Genomic DNA, 17,944 nt, shown 5'->3' with positions numbered 1-17,944 from the left:
ACGCGAGCACACCACCGCCTCGCAGCCCCGGGACTGCCGGGCTGTTGCTTCAGCTACTGCAGGAGAGCCCGATTATCGTCGGAAAGAAGGGAAGGCAAGCCAGAAAATTTAGCAGCTTTTAAAAGGAGACGACCTCAGCTTTACTTCATCATCAGCCACAAGCCACCTTACCTTTCCAAAGTCATCTCCTGGGGAGGCAACCCACAGCCAGGACCAGCTCCTCTGTGTGGTGCGTCCCAGCTGATAGCTCCCATCCCACCATACCAACATCTCCTCCTCTAAGCCGAACCTCCTCAAATTTGAGCTCTCCCTGTGCTGCCAAGGGCCTCAGAAGAGACTGGGAGTTAAGTGGAACCAGCTGCTTGGATCTTCCCCCTCTTCTCACCTACGAGCTGGTTTGATCTACTACAGGTGATGAGGAATGATCCGGTGGGACAGAAACAAGTAGAGCACTGGTGGGAGTAAATAATTCCCTCCCGTGGCAAAACACTCTGGAGAGAAAGTGGATAGCGAGCAGGTTATCACAAAACCGCGGCTCCAGGCTCAGCCGGAGGAGGTTTGCTGCAGAGCACCGAGTCTGAAGGTCCCATCCCACCCCAGAGACCCACCAGACCTGCTCCTGGGGCTGGCGGAGGTACAGCAGCCGCCCGGCTTCTTGAGCATCAGGCGAGCGCTCCCGGGCCACACCTGCACTAATTAAGCAGGTGTAGCTTTTATAACGAGACGCGTAACACTTTGTAAAGGTCCTAATGAGGACAGGGCATCGCGGGTGTATCTAACTCAGGCTGCGCGAGGTGAACAACTGTAAAGCATCAAAGTTAATCTTGCTGGGCTGTAAGCTATGCCACTTGCCATATAACTAAAATTTCGTCACGCTAGCCAGCCTGTTCCAGCTGTGGTAAGGTAGCAGCGACCTGAGCGTGCCCGTGACAAGCTCCTGATGACTTTGGTGGAACGAGCCCAGGCGATAGTCAGTGGGCAAGCCGGCTCCCGGGGTGGCCCGGTGGCTGGTGAGTGTGTGGCACGGGCTCCGCCGCACCGCGGTGCTTCGGGGATGACTCGGAGAAAACGGACTGAGCCAAGAACGCTAACTATGCCACGGTCCGGAATGGAGGCAACCATTATTTACTTAACTTCTCTCGAATTTGAAATCACAGCTCTGAAATGGTTCCGATCCCACGTTAGAGACTGTTTTTTTTTCAGAAAGCACAGTTAGATAAAAAAAACCAAGTGCAACGATTCCAGCTGTTCCACCGAAGCCCGCAGTGTAGCAGACGGAGCCCCTCCGAAGCTCCGGCGAGCTGTGCCGTAAGCCCACGGCGTCGCTGCCGGCGATCGCCGGGTCTTTCCGTGCAACGTCACCCCGCCGCGAGTTTCTGCTCTGTGACTCTGCCCGACGCGCTGTCCCTCCTCCCCTTCCTCAGATCCGCTAACGTGCCCCCCGGGAGCGTTACAGCAGGCGTCGTTCGGAGGACGAGCTCGTCTTCCCAAGCAACGCGGGAGCCGGGAATGACCGGCCCGCCTGTTCCACCCTCCGCCCCGGCTGGTTCGGGACAGCTGCAAACGTCGGTCACGACTTTCCGTTTTGTTTCTGTACCACTGCTAAAGATACTGAAGAGCACTGAGCCAAGCATAGCTGCCCGGAAAACACAAAAAATACCCTGATTAAATGAGGATTATGCGTTGACAATTACTTTAATGTATCAATCATTTTTAAGTTCATTTACTATCAGTCTCATTAAGTGACGTTAACACAAATTTTCATCCTTGATCAAATTTAAAACCTCATCAAAACCAGGCTTTGTTTAGGGTTTCTCTTCCAAGAAATCCACTCCCCAGAGCTACCCTCCGTTAACTGGGGATATCTGACAGTAACGGGGACTGGCGGCACGTGCCTGCGTTCGATGGCACAGACCTGGTGGCCTTCCCATCCCCACCGCAGCGGCAAAAAGTGATAAACTGGATGTCCCATCGGCTGCCGGGAAGCCATCCGGCTTTAAACCCTCATGGACTGCGTGCTATACTAACCTCTTCCTAATTTTACTTGGGGCTGATTTTAGAAAATGATGTATTTATTTGTGTTGTCCTGTTTAATAATCCAAAGTATGAGCAGGATGTTAGTTTTGTAATCTCTCCCAATCTTTTGGAAATACAGTAATAAAAAAATAGTGGTTGGGAGAATCTCTTATTTAATATACTCGGGATGAAAATTATCTGGTTCTGATTATCTAGAAATGGCCATCCATAAGACTTTGAGATCAGGGCCTAAGCGATTTTCTAGCCGCTCTAACATGCGCAGAACACAAATGAAATTATAGACACACACACACACACACACATTTTTAAACATGAATATTTACTAACATAAATAAACAGTGTTTTATAACAAAAGGCACAGATTTGCAACTATAAACAATGAAAAAATATTTACAGTTTGCACATACATAATCAAACAGCAAGTGCACAATTGGTCATTTCAGATCTTCTTTTCTATATTTTGAGATTTAGTTCCTTCCAAGCAAGTAATTTAATCAGTTCTGCAACATCCAAATTTTTTTTTCCACAAAAACTGCTACCGATGCCGGATAAGAAAGTTTATTAAAATGAGTAATTTAGCAGCACAAGTTTTCAAATGGAGACAGTGTTGCTAACTTCTTCGTATTGGATAATAAAATAAGGGTAGCTCTGATCGTCATTAAAAATGACAAAAATCTGAGGCTCAAAGTAATTGTCCACACAGGAATCATAGAGGTCGCTGGTAATGCTGCCGGGGTTCACCGGCGGAGGTCTCCTCATGGTGTGGTTACCCACCGTGTACCTTCCTGTCAGTACTTTCGCCAGGAACATGTAATGAACTCCTTTGGGTGACCTTTTGGAAAAATTATGGGAATAGCTTGCCTTTCTGGCAAAGTAACTGCCCTGTCCAAACATGGTGGCATGCTTCCCGCAGACGCGCGGGTCGAAGTTGTGCTTGCAGATTCCATCCACCACATCCTGGGAGGTGCCGTGGAACAAATGCCTTTCGTTCATTATCCTGTCGAGCCCAGACATTTTTTTTGACATATATTCCTTTTTCCTGGAAAAGAAAACAGAAAGCGAAGATGAGTATTCATTGCAGACCTGCAAGGGAAAAGCAGTTTTCACTGCTGCTCTTAAAGTATCAGTATTATCCTCTAGAATAGTAGAGCTGTAAGAGGAGATACAAAAACGTTTCTATACAGATGGCAAAGTGGGTCTTCCACTTTCAAATAAAGCTTTCGTGTGAAATAAGTATTTTTGGAAGGTCCCGAGCCAATACTGCTGGAGGGAGAGCTCTTTCACTCGCACAGCGGCAAAGGCAAAGCAGCTTGAGAAGTGCCTGCTTATCTTTGCCTGTATTCCACCTTGGATGCAGAAGGAAATCTTCCTCAGAGTGAAAACAAGGGCTGTGCGAAAATTAAATCCCACTAGAGCTTCAGAAGAGGCTACGGAGAGGAATTACTGAGAGGCAGGGTGGGTGAAGATGCTCTAGACCAGCGCGAATACTGTAAGAACGTCAGTCTCTGCTCACGCAGCCCATCCCTCGACTCCTCCTGAGATTCTGCCCTTCTTGAGAAAGGAGAGAGAATCCATAAATCTAATTTCCTATCAGTTACGAAGTGGTCAATGGATGGTAACTTTCAGACACAGCACCCTTGGTTTGCAAGGGACTGACTGACACGGGGTTTTGTCTTTGCGAGACCACTGTAAGACCCTGGCTCGCCATGTTCTGAGGAACCAGGGCACTAATGGCTGTCTTCAACAGAGAGATTATTTGATGAAAACAATGCCTCCTCGTTCAGCTTGAAAGTGAACAGAAAGATTTTTCAACTAGATATCTTAGATTTATTTTGAAGTTTCTGTGAAGATTATTCTACAGAAGTTATCAGTAGATAGTGTATTAAACCTCTTACACAGGAAATTTCAGGGCAAGATATTTTTCAGTACTTTTCTGATAAAGTAGTTCAACTGAAAATGCTCCTTTTCTTCAGAAAACCTGGAGTTCATGTATTCTACTTGATGATCAATGTCCATTTTGCAGCCCAAATCACATATTTTAAGGTATTTTTCCACAACTGTAAAAGAACGGTATTTGCATTCTCTTACCTTTTATATTTCTCCCAAAGAAACTGATTCTGCACTCTCAGAATTTTCAAAATTTTGTATTTGGTCTCTGGCACAGTCTTGTGAAACAGGTTATAAATGGTTCTATAGCTTTTATCTTCCTTCAGAACAGGCACTTGGATGAAGTCCTGAGATGGATCCATACTAATCCAGGTTTCAGGATAGAAGTTCGGAGAGGTAACAGCAGTCGGAGATAAGACATGTGAGGAAGCTGGTTCAGCTGACGAAGAGGGCACTGGAGAGTTGCCACCTAAGGTTCTAGTCGGGGAAGGAGAAAAAGGTTGTGCTTAAACAGTCGCAAACGGAAGAGCTTCTAATCACATTTATTTCACCACCAACGTATCTCAAGCAGTTGCTGCTCTTCAGTTCTGTAACAATTTACATCTCTTTAATGCTTGTTTAAAACAAACATGCCAGCTATTTCTGCTATTTTAATAACACCTCCATCCACACAAATTAACAACAAAATCTTGACTTTCAGGGATGCTGTTCCATGGAGAGAAAAAACACCACCAGGCAGTAAGACTAAAAGCCTACTATCGTCATTATTCACATTCTGGGCTGGGGTTATAAACTACAGACAGGCAGAACGCTACCAAATACAATTATTTTGTATGTTAGCTATAAAGTATTAGTGATTTTAACATAGCAAGTAGGACATAAGGAATAAGAAAAGATTAATAATGTGGCAACATTCGACCTAATTTCCTTAGAATACAATACAAGGGGTAGATACATACACTGTCTTGTACAGCATGAATAATGAATAACCCCAACTAATAACATTTTATAGGCAAAACTTGCTGATATTTCACTGCATTATGCAGAAGAGGAGACGCTGTGTTTTCAGTACTACCCAGTACCGTGCTGCGGAAGGCTCTCTCGCTTTCCTTTGCATGGGCCAGATGTAGATTTGCATTTGCAGTTGCTTCTTTTCATGCGCCAGACCAGCCCCTGCTCTGGGGAACGCTGCCAGGTAAGGGTCGGGAAGGGGAGCAGGAGGGGAGCTGCTGCCTGTAACGGCCGTGGCAGGGAAGCAGCACGGATGCCAGAAGAACAGACACCAGTAAAATCCAGTTAAGGACATCAGCTGTGGTGTCGCCAGACTTCGTTCTTAATAAATACCTGCACCTCTGCGGAATTTTCACACTCTCGAAGCTGCTAAATTTAGATAAAGAGCGTGGCATTTGTGGCTTATGTTCCCCTGATTATAATCTGAACAAGCAAGCCTTACTCAGCTGAATAATCCTCACCCGCTGGAGTTCTCCCACTTACGTCAATGAAAACACTTTGAACACATAAAGCTTGCAGGTTCAGGCTCTGGTTTTCACTTGAAGCACACAGCTCTTCAGCTCCTGCAAGCTGGTGAGGTTCCCTTTCAGTTGCAAGAATAGATAGGACTATCTCAAAATTTCATCAGATGAGTATTTTACCGAAGTATTTTTACAGGAAAAGCTGCTCTTGACTCCAGGACCGACCAGCAATGAATGCAAATAGGTAAGGTCCACTCAGAAGTAGGCAGCTTTTTTTAGGGAAGACTATGAAGTCCCAGGTACTCGCTGTCTGGCTGGAGGTGACCCAAGGGGAATCTTGTCTCTAAACCCCACAGACAACCTTAAATTAAACTTCATTAAATTAAATTTTAATGAACATTAAAGTTCATGTAATTTCTCAGGTCACTTGTGCTCTGATAACATATCACTGCCAACGCATAAGGAGAAAACCTGTTCTGACTAGGAGGAAATGGGGAAAGGGAATCCTTTGTGTATTCACCTTGGGCAAGCTGAGGTTTGACAACATCCAAGGCCAAATCCTGCCTCCCTGCCTATACGCAATGGGATTTCGCACACAGGAGCAGCAGACAAACTCGATTCCCTACACCGTCTTTGTAAAAAGAAAGTTTACTGGCAAGTAAACAAAGTCTCAAAGCTTTGCTAAAGGTAAAGCCATTTTCTCCAGAGTGACTCTCCAGGAATCAATCCGCTTTTGTTCAGGCACGATGCTGCCTGAAAAGCCGCGAAACCATGACTTCTGCACCCAGCCAGTCTGTTCCCCAAGTACACAATCACAGAACAACTGCTGATTCTCCCTGCTCGTTAGCCTGCTTGTCTCTGCAGAGCCAACGTAATTATCTAGATAAATAAGAACTCTACTGCTATTCACATCTTACCTACAGAAACATCAATTAAGGTTGCCTTTCAGAATATTTAATGCTAGTGATATATGAGCCTGTGTGTGATTTTTTTGTGTGACCCAGAAATAATTTCACGTGATTTTCTGATTGCAGGTTGAGCTTTTCAGGTCTAGGAAAAAAGTTAGGGAGAAAATAGTCTATTTTTAAAATGATACATTTGATCTGGATCAGAGAGACAGTCAACTGTAACTGCACTCACACTTTTTAGAGCAGACATGCTCTTTAAAAAAGCGTTCATGTGGCTTTCACCTGCTGTTCAAAGCTAAAAAGAGACCTCACTTCATTTGCATGGATTTGACTCAACTCAGAATTCTTCTCACTGCTTATTAATAGTTCAACAGAAACCCAGAAGATGAATTTTTCTAAGAATGACTGTTAAAACAGCAGTCTGCAATATTACATTGTGTATTTAATTTTTTTTTTTTTTCCCCTCCTAAAGTCAATGGGTAAAAAACATTACTGTAGAACCTCATTCACTCACACTTGGACTGGAAGACCAAGCACAGATTAACAATAAGTTAGGGATTAATGAGTAAGACATCAAACACAATAAAAATACTGCAATCCTTTGGTGTACTTTGTTCATTTCTTCTGACTAGTGTAAATTATTTGTAAGCATTTATTATACAAGGGAAGCCATTAAAAAGTCAGCATTTGTCAACCACTATCTCCCACTTCCCACTGTTTCTATTCAAGAATTCTTTCCCACTTTTATAACAGATTTAAGCAGGTGGGAGGGGAGGGAAATGAAAAATCTCAGGTAGCATGGTGTGACAAGTGGAGGCAAATACTGACTTCTTAAGGATAGCTCCCATAAATATTTAAAATACTCTTTTGTTCCTTGCTAAGAATTGGTAGGTTTTTAAGTGAGCATCACAAGGTCTTTAGATAAAGAAAACAAGAATGAGGTTTACTGCAGAACAACTGAAATTTCAGAGCCGCATGAGTGTAGAACCCTCAAGGGTCCACTAAAATTAGTGGGAATTGCGTAATTTTAGCCTATCTCAAAATTATAGACTTACACTGTAGTAAAGCAGTCGCTGGCAGCAAAACACCAGCAAAATCGTTACTGTTCGTTAAGATGATAATCAGAATTGCTATAACCACAAAGTCCACGGTTGGTCTTTTTACCTGCATCCTCCCAGTACCTCTTCAATAATTTTGGGTTTCCTTCCTGTAAAACCGTATCTAAAAATGTTTCCAACAACCACGTGTTTGGAAGCTCTGACCAAATTCACGTTCACCTCGCAATCAGATGCGGTAACGACTCTGCAGGCTAATGAGCATTCTAGCCCTACTGCAGCATTTAAAGCTCCTTTGATTGGCCCACATGCCAAGCTGCCAGTCAGACTAATGACTTCCACCCCTTTGCTAACAGGACAATATGTTCCTAACTACTGAACTCAGACAATAATGTTTCCAGCTGTGCTGGTGAGATCACAAAAATGGTATTTTTATGAGTTGTAATCAAAAATGACTACAGCACAACACTTTCCTCACTATGCCTTTGATGGGTGAGCGTGTTCACCCCCAGTTGAGATGACAATAAAAACGAGGCATTCTTTAATTGTGCTTGAAAATTACAAAATGTTTGTGAACACTCATTTTTATGGGACCTAGAACTGATAGCCTGGCAGTCACTGTAGCTGGTGAGATGCTGAAAGCTGGACAATACTTTGGCAAACTTGAAGTATGTCTGAGCTTCTGATGTTCCGAGACCCACAAGGTACATTATAACCTTTAAATAATAAACAGAGCCTTGCAGTAAGGAGTTCCTTGGATAATATTTATCTTGAAAAGTGGCAAGTGAGAGCTGCCAGTATGACCGAGATTTTTTATTATTGCTTCTGATTTTTCTACCTAGTGATGCCTATTTCTTTGTCACATCTTAAGGAATACAATTCTCACGGACAGACCAACATGGAGAACAAATGCAAAGTTTCCATTTTGCTGGGATACATACTGTAAAAACGGCATCAGCACAATGCATGAGCGAAGAAGGGGTCTCCTCTTGATTTCTCTTCTGAAACATGCATTTTGCTGGAATCCATCCTTGATGTTTAGGATATACTGATTATGCCAGGTAACAAAACGAACCTCTTTCAGACCCCGGCAGCTGGCTTCTTCTATCAATCTTACAACAGGCTGTTTCAAGAAAATTAAGAAAACAAAAAACATATACATGATAAATTACATGTTCAAAAATTAATTTTTTTGCCAGAGACCTCAAAGAATCCCTTCTCTCTACTCCCTCCCCCTCTCCTCTCTTTCCCCTGCTCTAAGGCACAAGAACATTTAGACCGCTGAAAAATGTTCCGTTACCTGTTTGTAAGATCTGCCAACAAGGCAGGTTTCACAATTTTCCTACGTTAATTGGTGCTGGTGCTATCATATTTTTACGTGTCAAATGTTATTACCAGTATCTAACCCAAAACTCCCTTGCCACAAATTACTTACTTTTTGTCTTTGCCCCCTAAATGTGAAAAGCAGAAGTCTGCTGTAGAACAATCTTTTATATATTAATACATTCTCTCTCCTTTTTTTTTTTTTTTCCCCCCTATGCTAGGGAAACACAGTTCTTTTAACTTCTCCTTACAGGTCAAACATCCTAAACTTCTTGTTATTTGTGGTGCTTTCTTCCAGACTCTCTCCAGTTCTTGCATTTTTTTTTTCGTTTGCAAAGCCCCAAACTGTATACAGTGCTCTGCCTTAACCTTCCTACCACGCTTACAAAGTCAGTGTGGCCTGTGAAAAAGAGGAACGTGATCTAGTTTACACTGGTGGAGATATTTTTGGTACTGCCAACATTGTAAGACACTGATGAGGTTTTATTCAAAATATTATGTACTTCTCTGGCCAGCCAAAGATGAGCTCTTAACTAAGACAGGTATTTAAAAGGCTTACTGGAGAGCTTACTCGAATGAAGTGAATAGAAGTATTCTGGTTTTGTTTGTTTTTGTCTAGCACAATACTGTTAGACAGTGTACGTGACTTCTGTGTCCATAATTGGGGTTAAAGAGTTGAAAGAGAGAAGGCCTATTTAAAACCTGATATGGAAAACTGTGGCTGTTGCAGACCAAAGGGCAATGGTGACGCTGGATTGAGTGTGCATAAACCATCGGTGAATAGATTTCAACTAGATATTTAGGAAAAGGTCCCTAAGGAGCTGGGGCTGGCAGCTGTGGGACCATCCAGCTGCAGCAGCAAGACAGCAAAGGGCTGGATCCAGCGACTCTGGAGGCTCACGTCCTGCACTGCGATGTCTTTGGGGACAGGTAAATAAATTAAAAACTGCAAAGCTTAGTGGTAGTGGTGTTAAAAAGGCTGCAGAAAGCTGTTGACCCCACCCCCCGTCTTAAAACCAGATTTCTAGGGATTAGAAAGGACTTTCTCGGTACTGACGTGGGCCAGTTTGCTCTCAAATTTGACAATTCGGTCAGTCTCCGTGTCTCTGATTTCAGGGATAATTCAAGGTGCAGTCCAGCAGAGCACAGTTCTCCTTTTATTGCTTTTTCAGTTCAACACTGACCTTCTTGATTATCTTCCTCAACAATAACTCTAAGTAACTTTCCTGAATGTTCAAAGAGGAAACAGACTAAAAATGTATATATAGTTTCTAGCATATACTGTTACAATCCAAAAGCAGGATTCTGGAACATGTTAAGTACCTCAGAGTACTCTCTCCAGCCAAAGTGGTCCCTGCAGAAGTATTTCCAGACCGTGTAGTAGTTGGAGCTGGAGCTGGGGCAGGAAGGTGTGGACAGCCGCCGCATTTGGTCAAACTCAACAGTTTCATATAATTTCATAACATTCAAATCCACCCAAAACTCATGTCCCCTGTAAAGAACAAGAAAACCAAAGAACTCTCACCTTTTGTAATCCATTAAAAAGATCACTCTGAGATAACAAAACAGTCAGAACTACATGTCACACAACCCCCCCGTTGACCATGAGGATGTCCCATGAGCTTGAATTGGGCACAACATGGGGACAAGCATGTAGAGTAGGACCCTGAAGAGCTGTGAGGGCAAAGCAACTCTTCAAAAGTCTCCGGGGACAATGGTGGAAAACCCATGGTCTTCAGCACAGAAAAACAAAAACCCAAACCCAGCAGCCTTCCTCGTCCAGTGGTATATGTTCAATATGCATGAATGGTACAAAAATCAATATACATACCCTTGACATTTTGAGCATACTAAGTAAATACAACACACAACCATATTTGATGAAGCAGCCACACACTATTCAAAAGGTTATTCTTGTGAAAGTTAGTGTTTCAGGGAAGAAAAGAAAATGTAAATGGCTCCAGATGAGGAGCATCTGCTGCCAATCCACTGGAGAGTTCGAGTATCTTTCATCACGTGCAGCAGAAGAGAACTAGCATAATATGAAAAGGAAATGTGATTTCACAATTTTGGAGCCTACACTGAGGAATACTGGCTTTTTTTTTTTTTTTTTTTTTTTGAGTAGCTATATTGCTGCTACAAAAATCAACGCCAGTATACAACTTCACGTAAAGCAACTGGCACTTTCAAAAGGACCCAACAACAACAGGGTGCTACAAATTAAGAACCAGAGTATACCCTTTATCTAAAGGAGAAAATAAAAGTGCATTTCCTCTACACTTTACAAAGTTGTGTTTAACTGTGACTGTGGAACGCCTCAGCAAATAGTTTTGAATGCTGTTTCATTAGTCAGAGTGAAGAGACATCAAATTAAAGAACATTCTCAAGTAAAGCATGGAGTTCTAAAGCTCTGCTGCTCATTAGACAATCACTGGTTTATTAGCAATCAAGAACTTAAGAAATTCATAGAAATTGGAAGAAATGACAGTAATATTCATTCCCTACAAAAGTCATTTTTTTAGAACCGGGATTAACATATTTTCAAAATAATGCTGTTTACATAATTAGTTTTCTACTTTTATAATCTCTTTACAAGTTGTCAGCTTACTGGCATTCATTAACAGTTACTAATCTTTGGCAAGTGGAAATGCAGCTTTTGAGACTATATAAAATATTTTCTTTGAATTCTTAACAGTAAACATAAATCAAGCTGATACTTGAAATCTACAGTTTATTTTTAAATGAAATTTGCCACATCAAGTGACAGCTACTCTAAACATCTATATGATTTTATGCATACAGATTTGCTTGAGAATGGCTGCAATTTTGCTAGCTATTTCACACTCCTACCAGTACAGTTCCTGAAGAGTTTTATTATACTACTTTCACAGAAAACTACTGAAGAGTTCCCACTTTAAAAAATGATGATCAGCTGGAATGGTCCTTCGTTTCTCAACAGGAGGTACAGGTGCGTAGCTGTTCTTAGTGTTTATCATCATCAATTAATTGCATTTAGGTCTGTGAAGTGCTAAGCGCAGTTTGAAGTATTAAGCGCTTTCCTGAGACAGACAAAGAGACAATGTGTCTGTTCCTATGGGCTCACCATCAGGGGATCTGATCCACTGCTGTTTGGGTAAATTTAGGTTGCTCTCTTTGTTTTCAATAAACTTTCATGTAGACTTACGGAAGAGTCCCAAAAGTCAAATCAAATGCCTAAAAAATGCAACTCCATGAGCTACGTCGAAAATTCTTTGGACTCAAAACCCATTCTTTTTGCAACTCAGCCCCGGCCGGCACGAGCTCCGTCCGAGCCCTTGGAGGGACAAGTCGTGTCCCCCCCCCGGGACGGCTGTCCCTGCCACAGCATCAGCAATGGCTCCAGCCACCTTCCTCCCCCTTCACGCCGAGAACTTGCTACCGAAAAGGAACATCTTGCCAGTCGCCTGCACATGGTTCTCTAAAAACTGTCATAGAACTGCGCTAATTAAGATGAAAATTTTGTCGGGACGACACTATCACGCCAAATCCATAGGTTTAACAGTCTGTTCCCTACTTGCAGCAATGGCACACAAAATCATTATGGTTAGAATACGAGTATGGGAGGACACCGGCTATTCTGCGTAGGAGGTGTATTCTAATAACCTGTGTCTTCCCCTCCAAGCTGCATCCCACCGCGAGAAGTTTGATACACTAATTAAAGCTGACATCCCACAGCCCACTGCATCAGTGGCTGGTGCACGGGCACCCACGCAGCTCAAGAAAACACGTACAACAATAGCACGACAAGACAAAACTTGGATATGAGATCTAGTCAGAAGGAAAACTAGCACTAACCAAAATAAATGACCAGTATGAAGGGACTGGAATTAAATGTAGGGCTTAAAAAAACCACACACCCTTTCTGGAGTGAAAAGACTAATAACAGATCACCCCACCTTCCTGGTGTGTAGTCATTTTGTTCCATGACAACAAGCTACAATCTAGTTTATTTGAAAACAATGTGTGAAATCATGAGGAAATCATCTCTCTGGATGATACCAAGTTGTGTTATTATTTATAGTATTTGCAGGCAGCACCATAAGCATGATTTTTTTTCAGTCAATTTCTTCATTAATATATTTTTAATGCTACTTTCTCTTATCAAAAAGTAGTCTTACAATTCTGAATTTCAGTGCCTAGCAAAGCTGTCATTTTTGAGACAGGCACATTTAGCGATTGATATTGTTTATATTATGCTTTTGCAGTGAGGAGTTGGACTCACTGTTTTGGGGTCATGTTGCACCTACAAATCCAAGCCCTGAATTGAGACCCCCAGATACTGTGCTGCATGCTGTATGAAACAAATACCCCAAAAGATATTTCTCAATACAAAACCTCAAAATTCAACCGTTCATTCTCACGTCTATCTCTTTTCAAGTCAAATACTGTAACACAGTTCTCCCTACTCCAAAGATCTGTGACCTCCAAGAAAGTACAAAGAAATGGAAAACCTTTTCGAGTAAATTGTTTTCTTTTAAAGGTGGTAAAACCCAGAGGATTATTTCATTTTATTATAACTTTTTATGTTGCATGCATTATAGTGAAAACTGATAATGAAAAAACGTTTGCAGTAGTTCTATGCCAATGCAGCGCAAAGCAAAGAGAATCTGAAAATCAACATACACTCTAAACATGATCAAGATTATTCACTAGCATGCTGAACTCTTTTCAAAGTAATCACATACTGGTTAATATCCTAAAAAGTTAAAGGTCTGTAAACTTTTGAAGACTGGAAAACAAATTCCACAGGCACTCAAAACATGGCTGGCTTCCAGTACGTGACTTGGGTATTTCTAATATGGGCTTAACTGTGTTAAAATACAGTCTCCAACAGACACACATAGCTCTGTAGCAAAGCGAGGAGAATCAAAGTAACACAATGGGAGGGACCCTGTAGAAGGAAAACCGCTTTCTGACACGAACACAGTACGAGACTGCTTTTTCTCCTTTTAATGCAGAGCAAGCAGATCTTCAGGATGAACTCCTGAAACTCTGGGTTGACAGTGCATATGCAAAAAAGGGTATTTGTGTGCAGACAGGTTCCAGCTGCAAAACAGGTGGGGAACTGTGGGGTTTCTACATGCCGTTCTTCTAGTAGTGCTGTAACAAGACGAAAACTTCACATACGATTCCAGTAAAAGAAACTGTGGTAAGTTTTTCCTACAACAAACAAAATCTGTGCACAGCTAAGTGTGCATCTACGTATCTCACAAGACTCTGTTTAAGATTTATAAGGCTGGCAGCTAATGACAGCTTACAGTGGAAATAGCTGCTCTGAAAGCTCAACATTTTTGTGCAAAACCTGCATAGAACGTGCCAAATTATTTCTCAGTACTGAGAAATGTAATGATTGTCTGCTGTTTGGAATTTTTTACATTTTTGGAGCTCACCATTTCTGCCTCTTCTTTACCAGATTCCCCTCCCTTATAAGCAAGCTGAGAAGAGCAGGATGGTCATCGCTCATTGACTTGTGCTGACGATTCGCTGTAACGAGAGCCCAGCCATCAAGCACCGAAACAGCCGATTACCACCCCTTCAAACATTCTTCTTGAAAGCCTACCTATGATGCAACACATTTAAGTGTTCTTGTTCTCCCATTCCTAAAGAGAACTGCTCTGACGGCAAACGTCACACCATCTCTTAGCTACCCACCTTTCGGTGCGTGCCTGGCTCCCGCGCACCTCGCACTGCTTTTCAGCTTCGTCCATCCAAACCCATCCCTCTTCAATGAAAGATGGGGACGCTGGCACTGGGCAGTTGCCACCTGGGTTTCCTTAAAGTTTCTCTCAGAGTAAGAGCTGCCAGCTCAGAAGCCAAAAAAAGCTCTAATTATTTCTTGAAGAAAAAAAACGCAGTCAAGATATTTCTTGGTATGGTATCCTCTATCCATTTCCCTTAGCTGTGAGTAGGGAAAGGTTCAGCAGTTTCAGGATGTAACATACCAGAATCTTCCTGAAACTCCAACTTCTGTTAAATTAGGGATGCTTTAAAAATGGTATTTTTATTTTTCAAGTTGGTAAAGTGTTTAGAATGCTACTTCCCATTAATTTTAACAGAAAATTAAGTGACCAAAATATCTAAACACACTGAAATCTACACAAGTGTTTTATTTTTTCCCTGAATACTTTAACTAAAAACTTTTCAACTCCACACACATTTTCTACCTAACAATTAATTATTCAGTATAACACTGCATTATTTTATACAGCTGAAAATTTTAGACAAATGCATTTATTTAATTGACCGCATCTGAAAAACACACTATGTGCCCAAAAGCCTGCCTGTTTGTTTTTTTTTCCCCCTAATTATAACACTGAGAATAAGGAAAGATACTCTTTCACAAAAAAAACCCTGATGCACATAAAATATATATTACTCCAATGCTCATTTACATTCTTTAACAGTGTGTTTCTCTGTTCAGAAGTATTAACTTTTTCAAATTATAACATTTACTGGCTTTTAAGCTCTGAAATCCTAAAATATATTTAGCAAAGTTGTTTAATAATAGCTCTTCAGTTAAAGCACTTCCTCTGTATATTAAAAAGCCTATTACCAGCTTACATAATGCAAAGCCATGAAAAAAAATGAATTGTGATTACAGCAAGTGATTGCGTGATTACATTCCTGGCTTCAGCTTTAAGACGCCAGTGATGAAAGCAAATGTGACAACTGCACCTCTGAACTGCCCGAGGCCTAAATATAGGCAAAAGACCCCAAATTTAGGGTTCAAGAACAGTAAAAATGTGAGATGCTCAAGGTTACATCCGATATGTTCTTTAGCATAACATAACTTTATCGTCAGCACAGTATAATGATTTACTACTTCTTAAGTACAGCATACACTATCTATAGTAAAGGGTATCCTCCATAATGTATAGATTGTGGATAAGATATAGATTGGGGGAGGGAAAAACCAACAATAAACCAGCAAGGCACACATCACCTTGTTTTGTGCCCTGAAGGGAGCACAAGAAAACACGTAGCGCATCACGGGCACGTCATTGCACAACTAACGGCACCTCCGGGAGATGCTCGCATGCGATGGCGATGAAACACATGGGTACTATGATGGTGACAGCAGCAGAACAAACACACGCACAAACCCAGCAATTAAAATCCTTTCTTGTGCGCAGGCGCATCCCAACACCTCCTCTGCACCGCCTCAAAAGACGAGCTCCACGAATGGGGTCCGTCACTCTTCATACTTTTCTTGGGCAGTTCGCGTCAAGGAAAAAGGAGAGTTTTGTAGCTAACACGACAAAAAAAAAAAAATTTTTTTAAAAAACCCTAGTGTTGTTACTTATGGACTTTGAAGTCTCTATCTGGAAATACCAGCCTGGAGAAAAGCAGGAAGGCGATGATGAAGGCTACAATTTGTCAGACGTTCAGGAAAGCAGGAGATGTATTCCAGTACCTTGGTGGGGCAATGTGCTAACTCCCAGTACCTCTTTGCATCACGCAGCAGGAACAGCCTTCAGTACAGCTTGAAACCAGTAATAAGAACAATGCTGTCTTTTTCTACAGAAAAATGTACTAAACCTCTCTGCAAACACCACAAAACTTTGCATCACCTTGCTTCTGAGGTAGAAAATTACTATCTCCATTTTTCCCTGGGAAAGACAAGATACACAGAGAGACTAAACTAGCTCCTCCAAAGTCCCACAGAGGATCTGTGACAGAGGCGGGAACAGAGATTTCTTAAGAACTTCTCTTCCCCGAGTAAGCAACTAAAGGTCTCTATTTATAAAATAAAGCACTTTGATAGAATTATTTGCACTGAAAGAATAAACATATTGAACTCTCAAGAACACAGCACACAAACCCAAATTTGGTGTTGTACAACAGCGCAGTTCAAACTAAAATGCCACAAGTGCTCTCAATAGCAGAACCTGGTTCCTTGAGTAAGTTACATTTTCTCTGTACCCTAACTATAAGAAATAACACAAAGACATAATCTCTTCAGGACACTGAACTGAGTAGGTACCTCGACTAGCAAGTTACAACACTGAAGTCCTTTTTCAGACAAGTGTAGCCTGCTAAAATAAGGATATGTCAGCTCACTCTTCCTTGCATCCTTCTGAAGAACTTCAGTCTAACGTGTGAATCATCTGTGCCCTTTCTGTTCAATAAAACAAATGTTCGCTAGATGTTATGTACAAATAGACGACAGGGAGAAATTTTTTTATAAGTGCTATGAAAATGCATGTGGTTTCCAACTCTTCTCCTAAGTTCAGTTATATGTCATGAGTCTTACCGCAAACAGGGTTCAGAAAAAAAAGAAACCTAGCAATCAACAAAGGTCTGTACAGGAAATGAAACTCGGTTCCCATCAGAACAGCTGTGATACGAAACAAGACTGAGAGTTAAACAGCACTTAGATGATGAAACTGTTGATTTTCTCTCTATGACTAAACCAGTTCCTCTCTGCAATAGCAACAACCTGAAAGCCACTCAGGGGAACAAATGAACTTAAAAGATCCAAACAGGTACGCAACCCTTTTGTACTTAAGTTTGAAAGATTAGTCACATTGAGCTGGGTTACTGTAGGAGATGCAAGTCAGGCATTTACACTCTCTGGTGACCCAAACTCGGCAGTATTTCACCTTACTCGGAACAAATAGTTGTTGGAAGCTGCAGGCTGTAGTCCAGCTTTGGGTGAAGGACCAAGTGTTTAAACTCCGCTGTATGAAACCAAACTTCACTTAGAGTATATTGTCTTAATAAGATCTTTCTTTTTAAGCAAAGGTACTGACACAGGATCATCAGATCTTAAACAACAGCAGCCAAAATTTGCTCCCATCAAAACCAACACTGATTCTATAGGAAGCAACAGTAAGCAAGGGCCCAGGTAACACTCACGAAGGGACATGCATCAAACAGCCCTTCGCAACATAGCCATACAAATGCAGCCAAAGCCTAGTTATTGCTACAAGGAGTGTGAAAAGAAAACAGGAACCTTCCCTCACAGAAGCAAGGCTTTGCATCAGGGCAAGAACAAAAACAAGCTGGTAAACATGATCCTGCGGTCCTGACCATGTCAGGTTCTCATCATTCTTAAACTGAAGAGAGGGGCAGCAGGTAACAGGGCAGGAAATTAGTTTCATGTTTTACTTAATTTGTTCCCTCATCATGTCACACTGCTTCTCTCTGCTGTGACTGCAAGCCATGCAGGAGGTCTACAGTGAGACTCAGAAAAGGGAAAGGTGCTACAGAAAGATTTACC

General features: G+C 41.8%; 1 protein-coding gene across 8 annotated transcripts in view; it reads right to left on the bottom strand.

The window, feature by feature from the left end:
• Positions 1-2,337: 2,337 nt before the first annotated feature.
• The window catches only part of LOC115347459 (TCDD inducible poly(ADP-ribose) polymerase), a 42,245-nt gene continuing 26,638 nt past the window's right edge, over positions 2,338-17,944 (bottom strand). For all 8 annotated transcript variants that reach the window (XM_030028884.2, XM_030028885.2, XM_041126968.1 and 5 more), the window contains 4 exons: positions 10,006-10,174; positions 8,301-8,482; positions 4,126-4,401; positions 2,338-3,076 (listed from right to left, as the gene is read on the bottom strand). In XM_030028884.2, coding sequence (XP_029884744.1) covers positions 2,629-3,076; positions 4,126-4,401; positions 8,301-8,482; positions 10,006-10,174 — 1,075 coding nt within the window. In that variant the 3' untranslated portion in view covers positions 2,338-2,628. The remainder of the gene's footprint in view (positions 3,077-4,125; positions 4,402-8,300; positions 8,483-10,005; positions 10,175-17,944) is intronic.

The sequence above is a fragment of the Aquila chrysaetos genome, chromosome 10, assembly GCF_900496995.4.
Source record: "Aquila chrysaetos chrysaetos chromosome 10, bAquChr1.4, whole genome shotgun sequence".
NCBI lineage: Eukaryota > Metazoa > Chordata > Aves > Accipitriformes > Accipitridae > Aquila > Aquila chrysaetos.
Note: the sequence above shows the minus strand (reverse complement) of the source record. Positions and strands in the feature narration are given on the sequence as shown.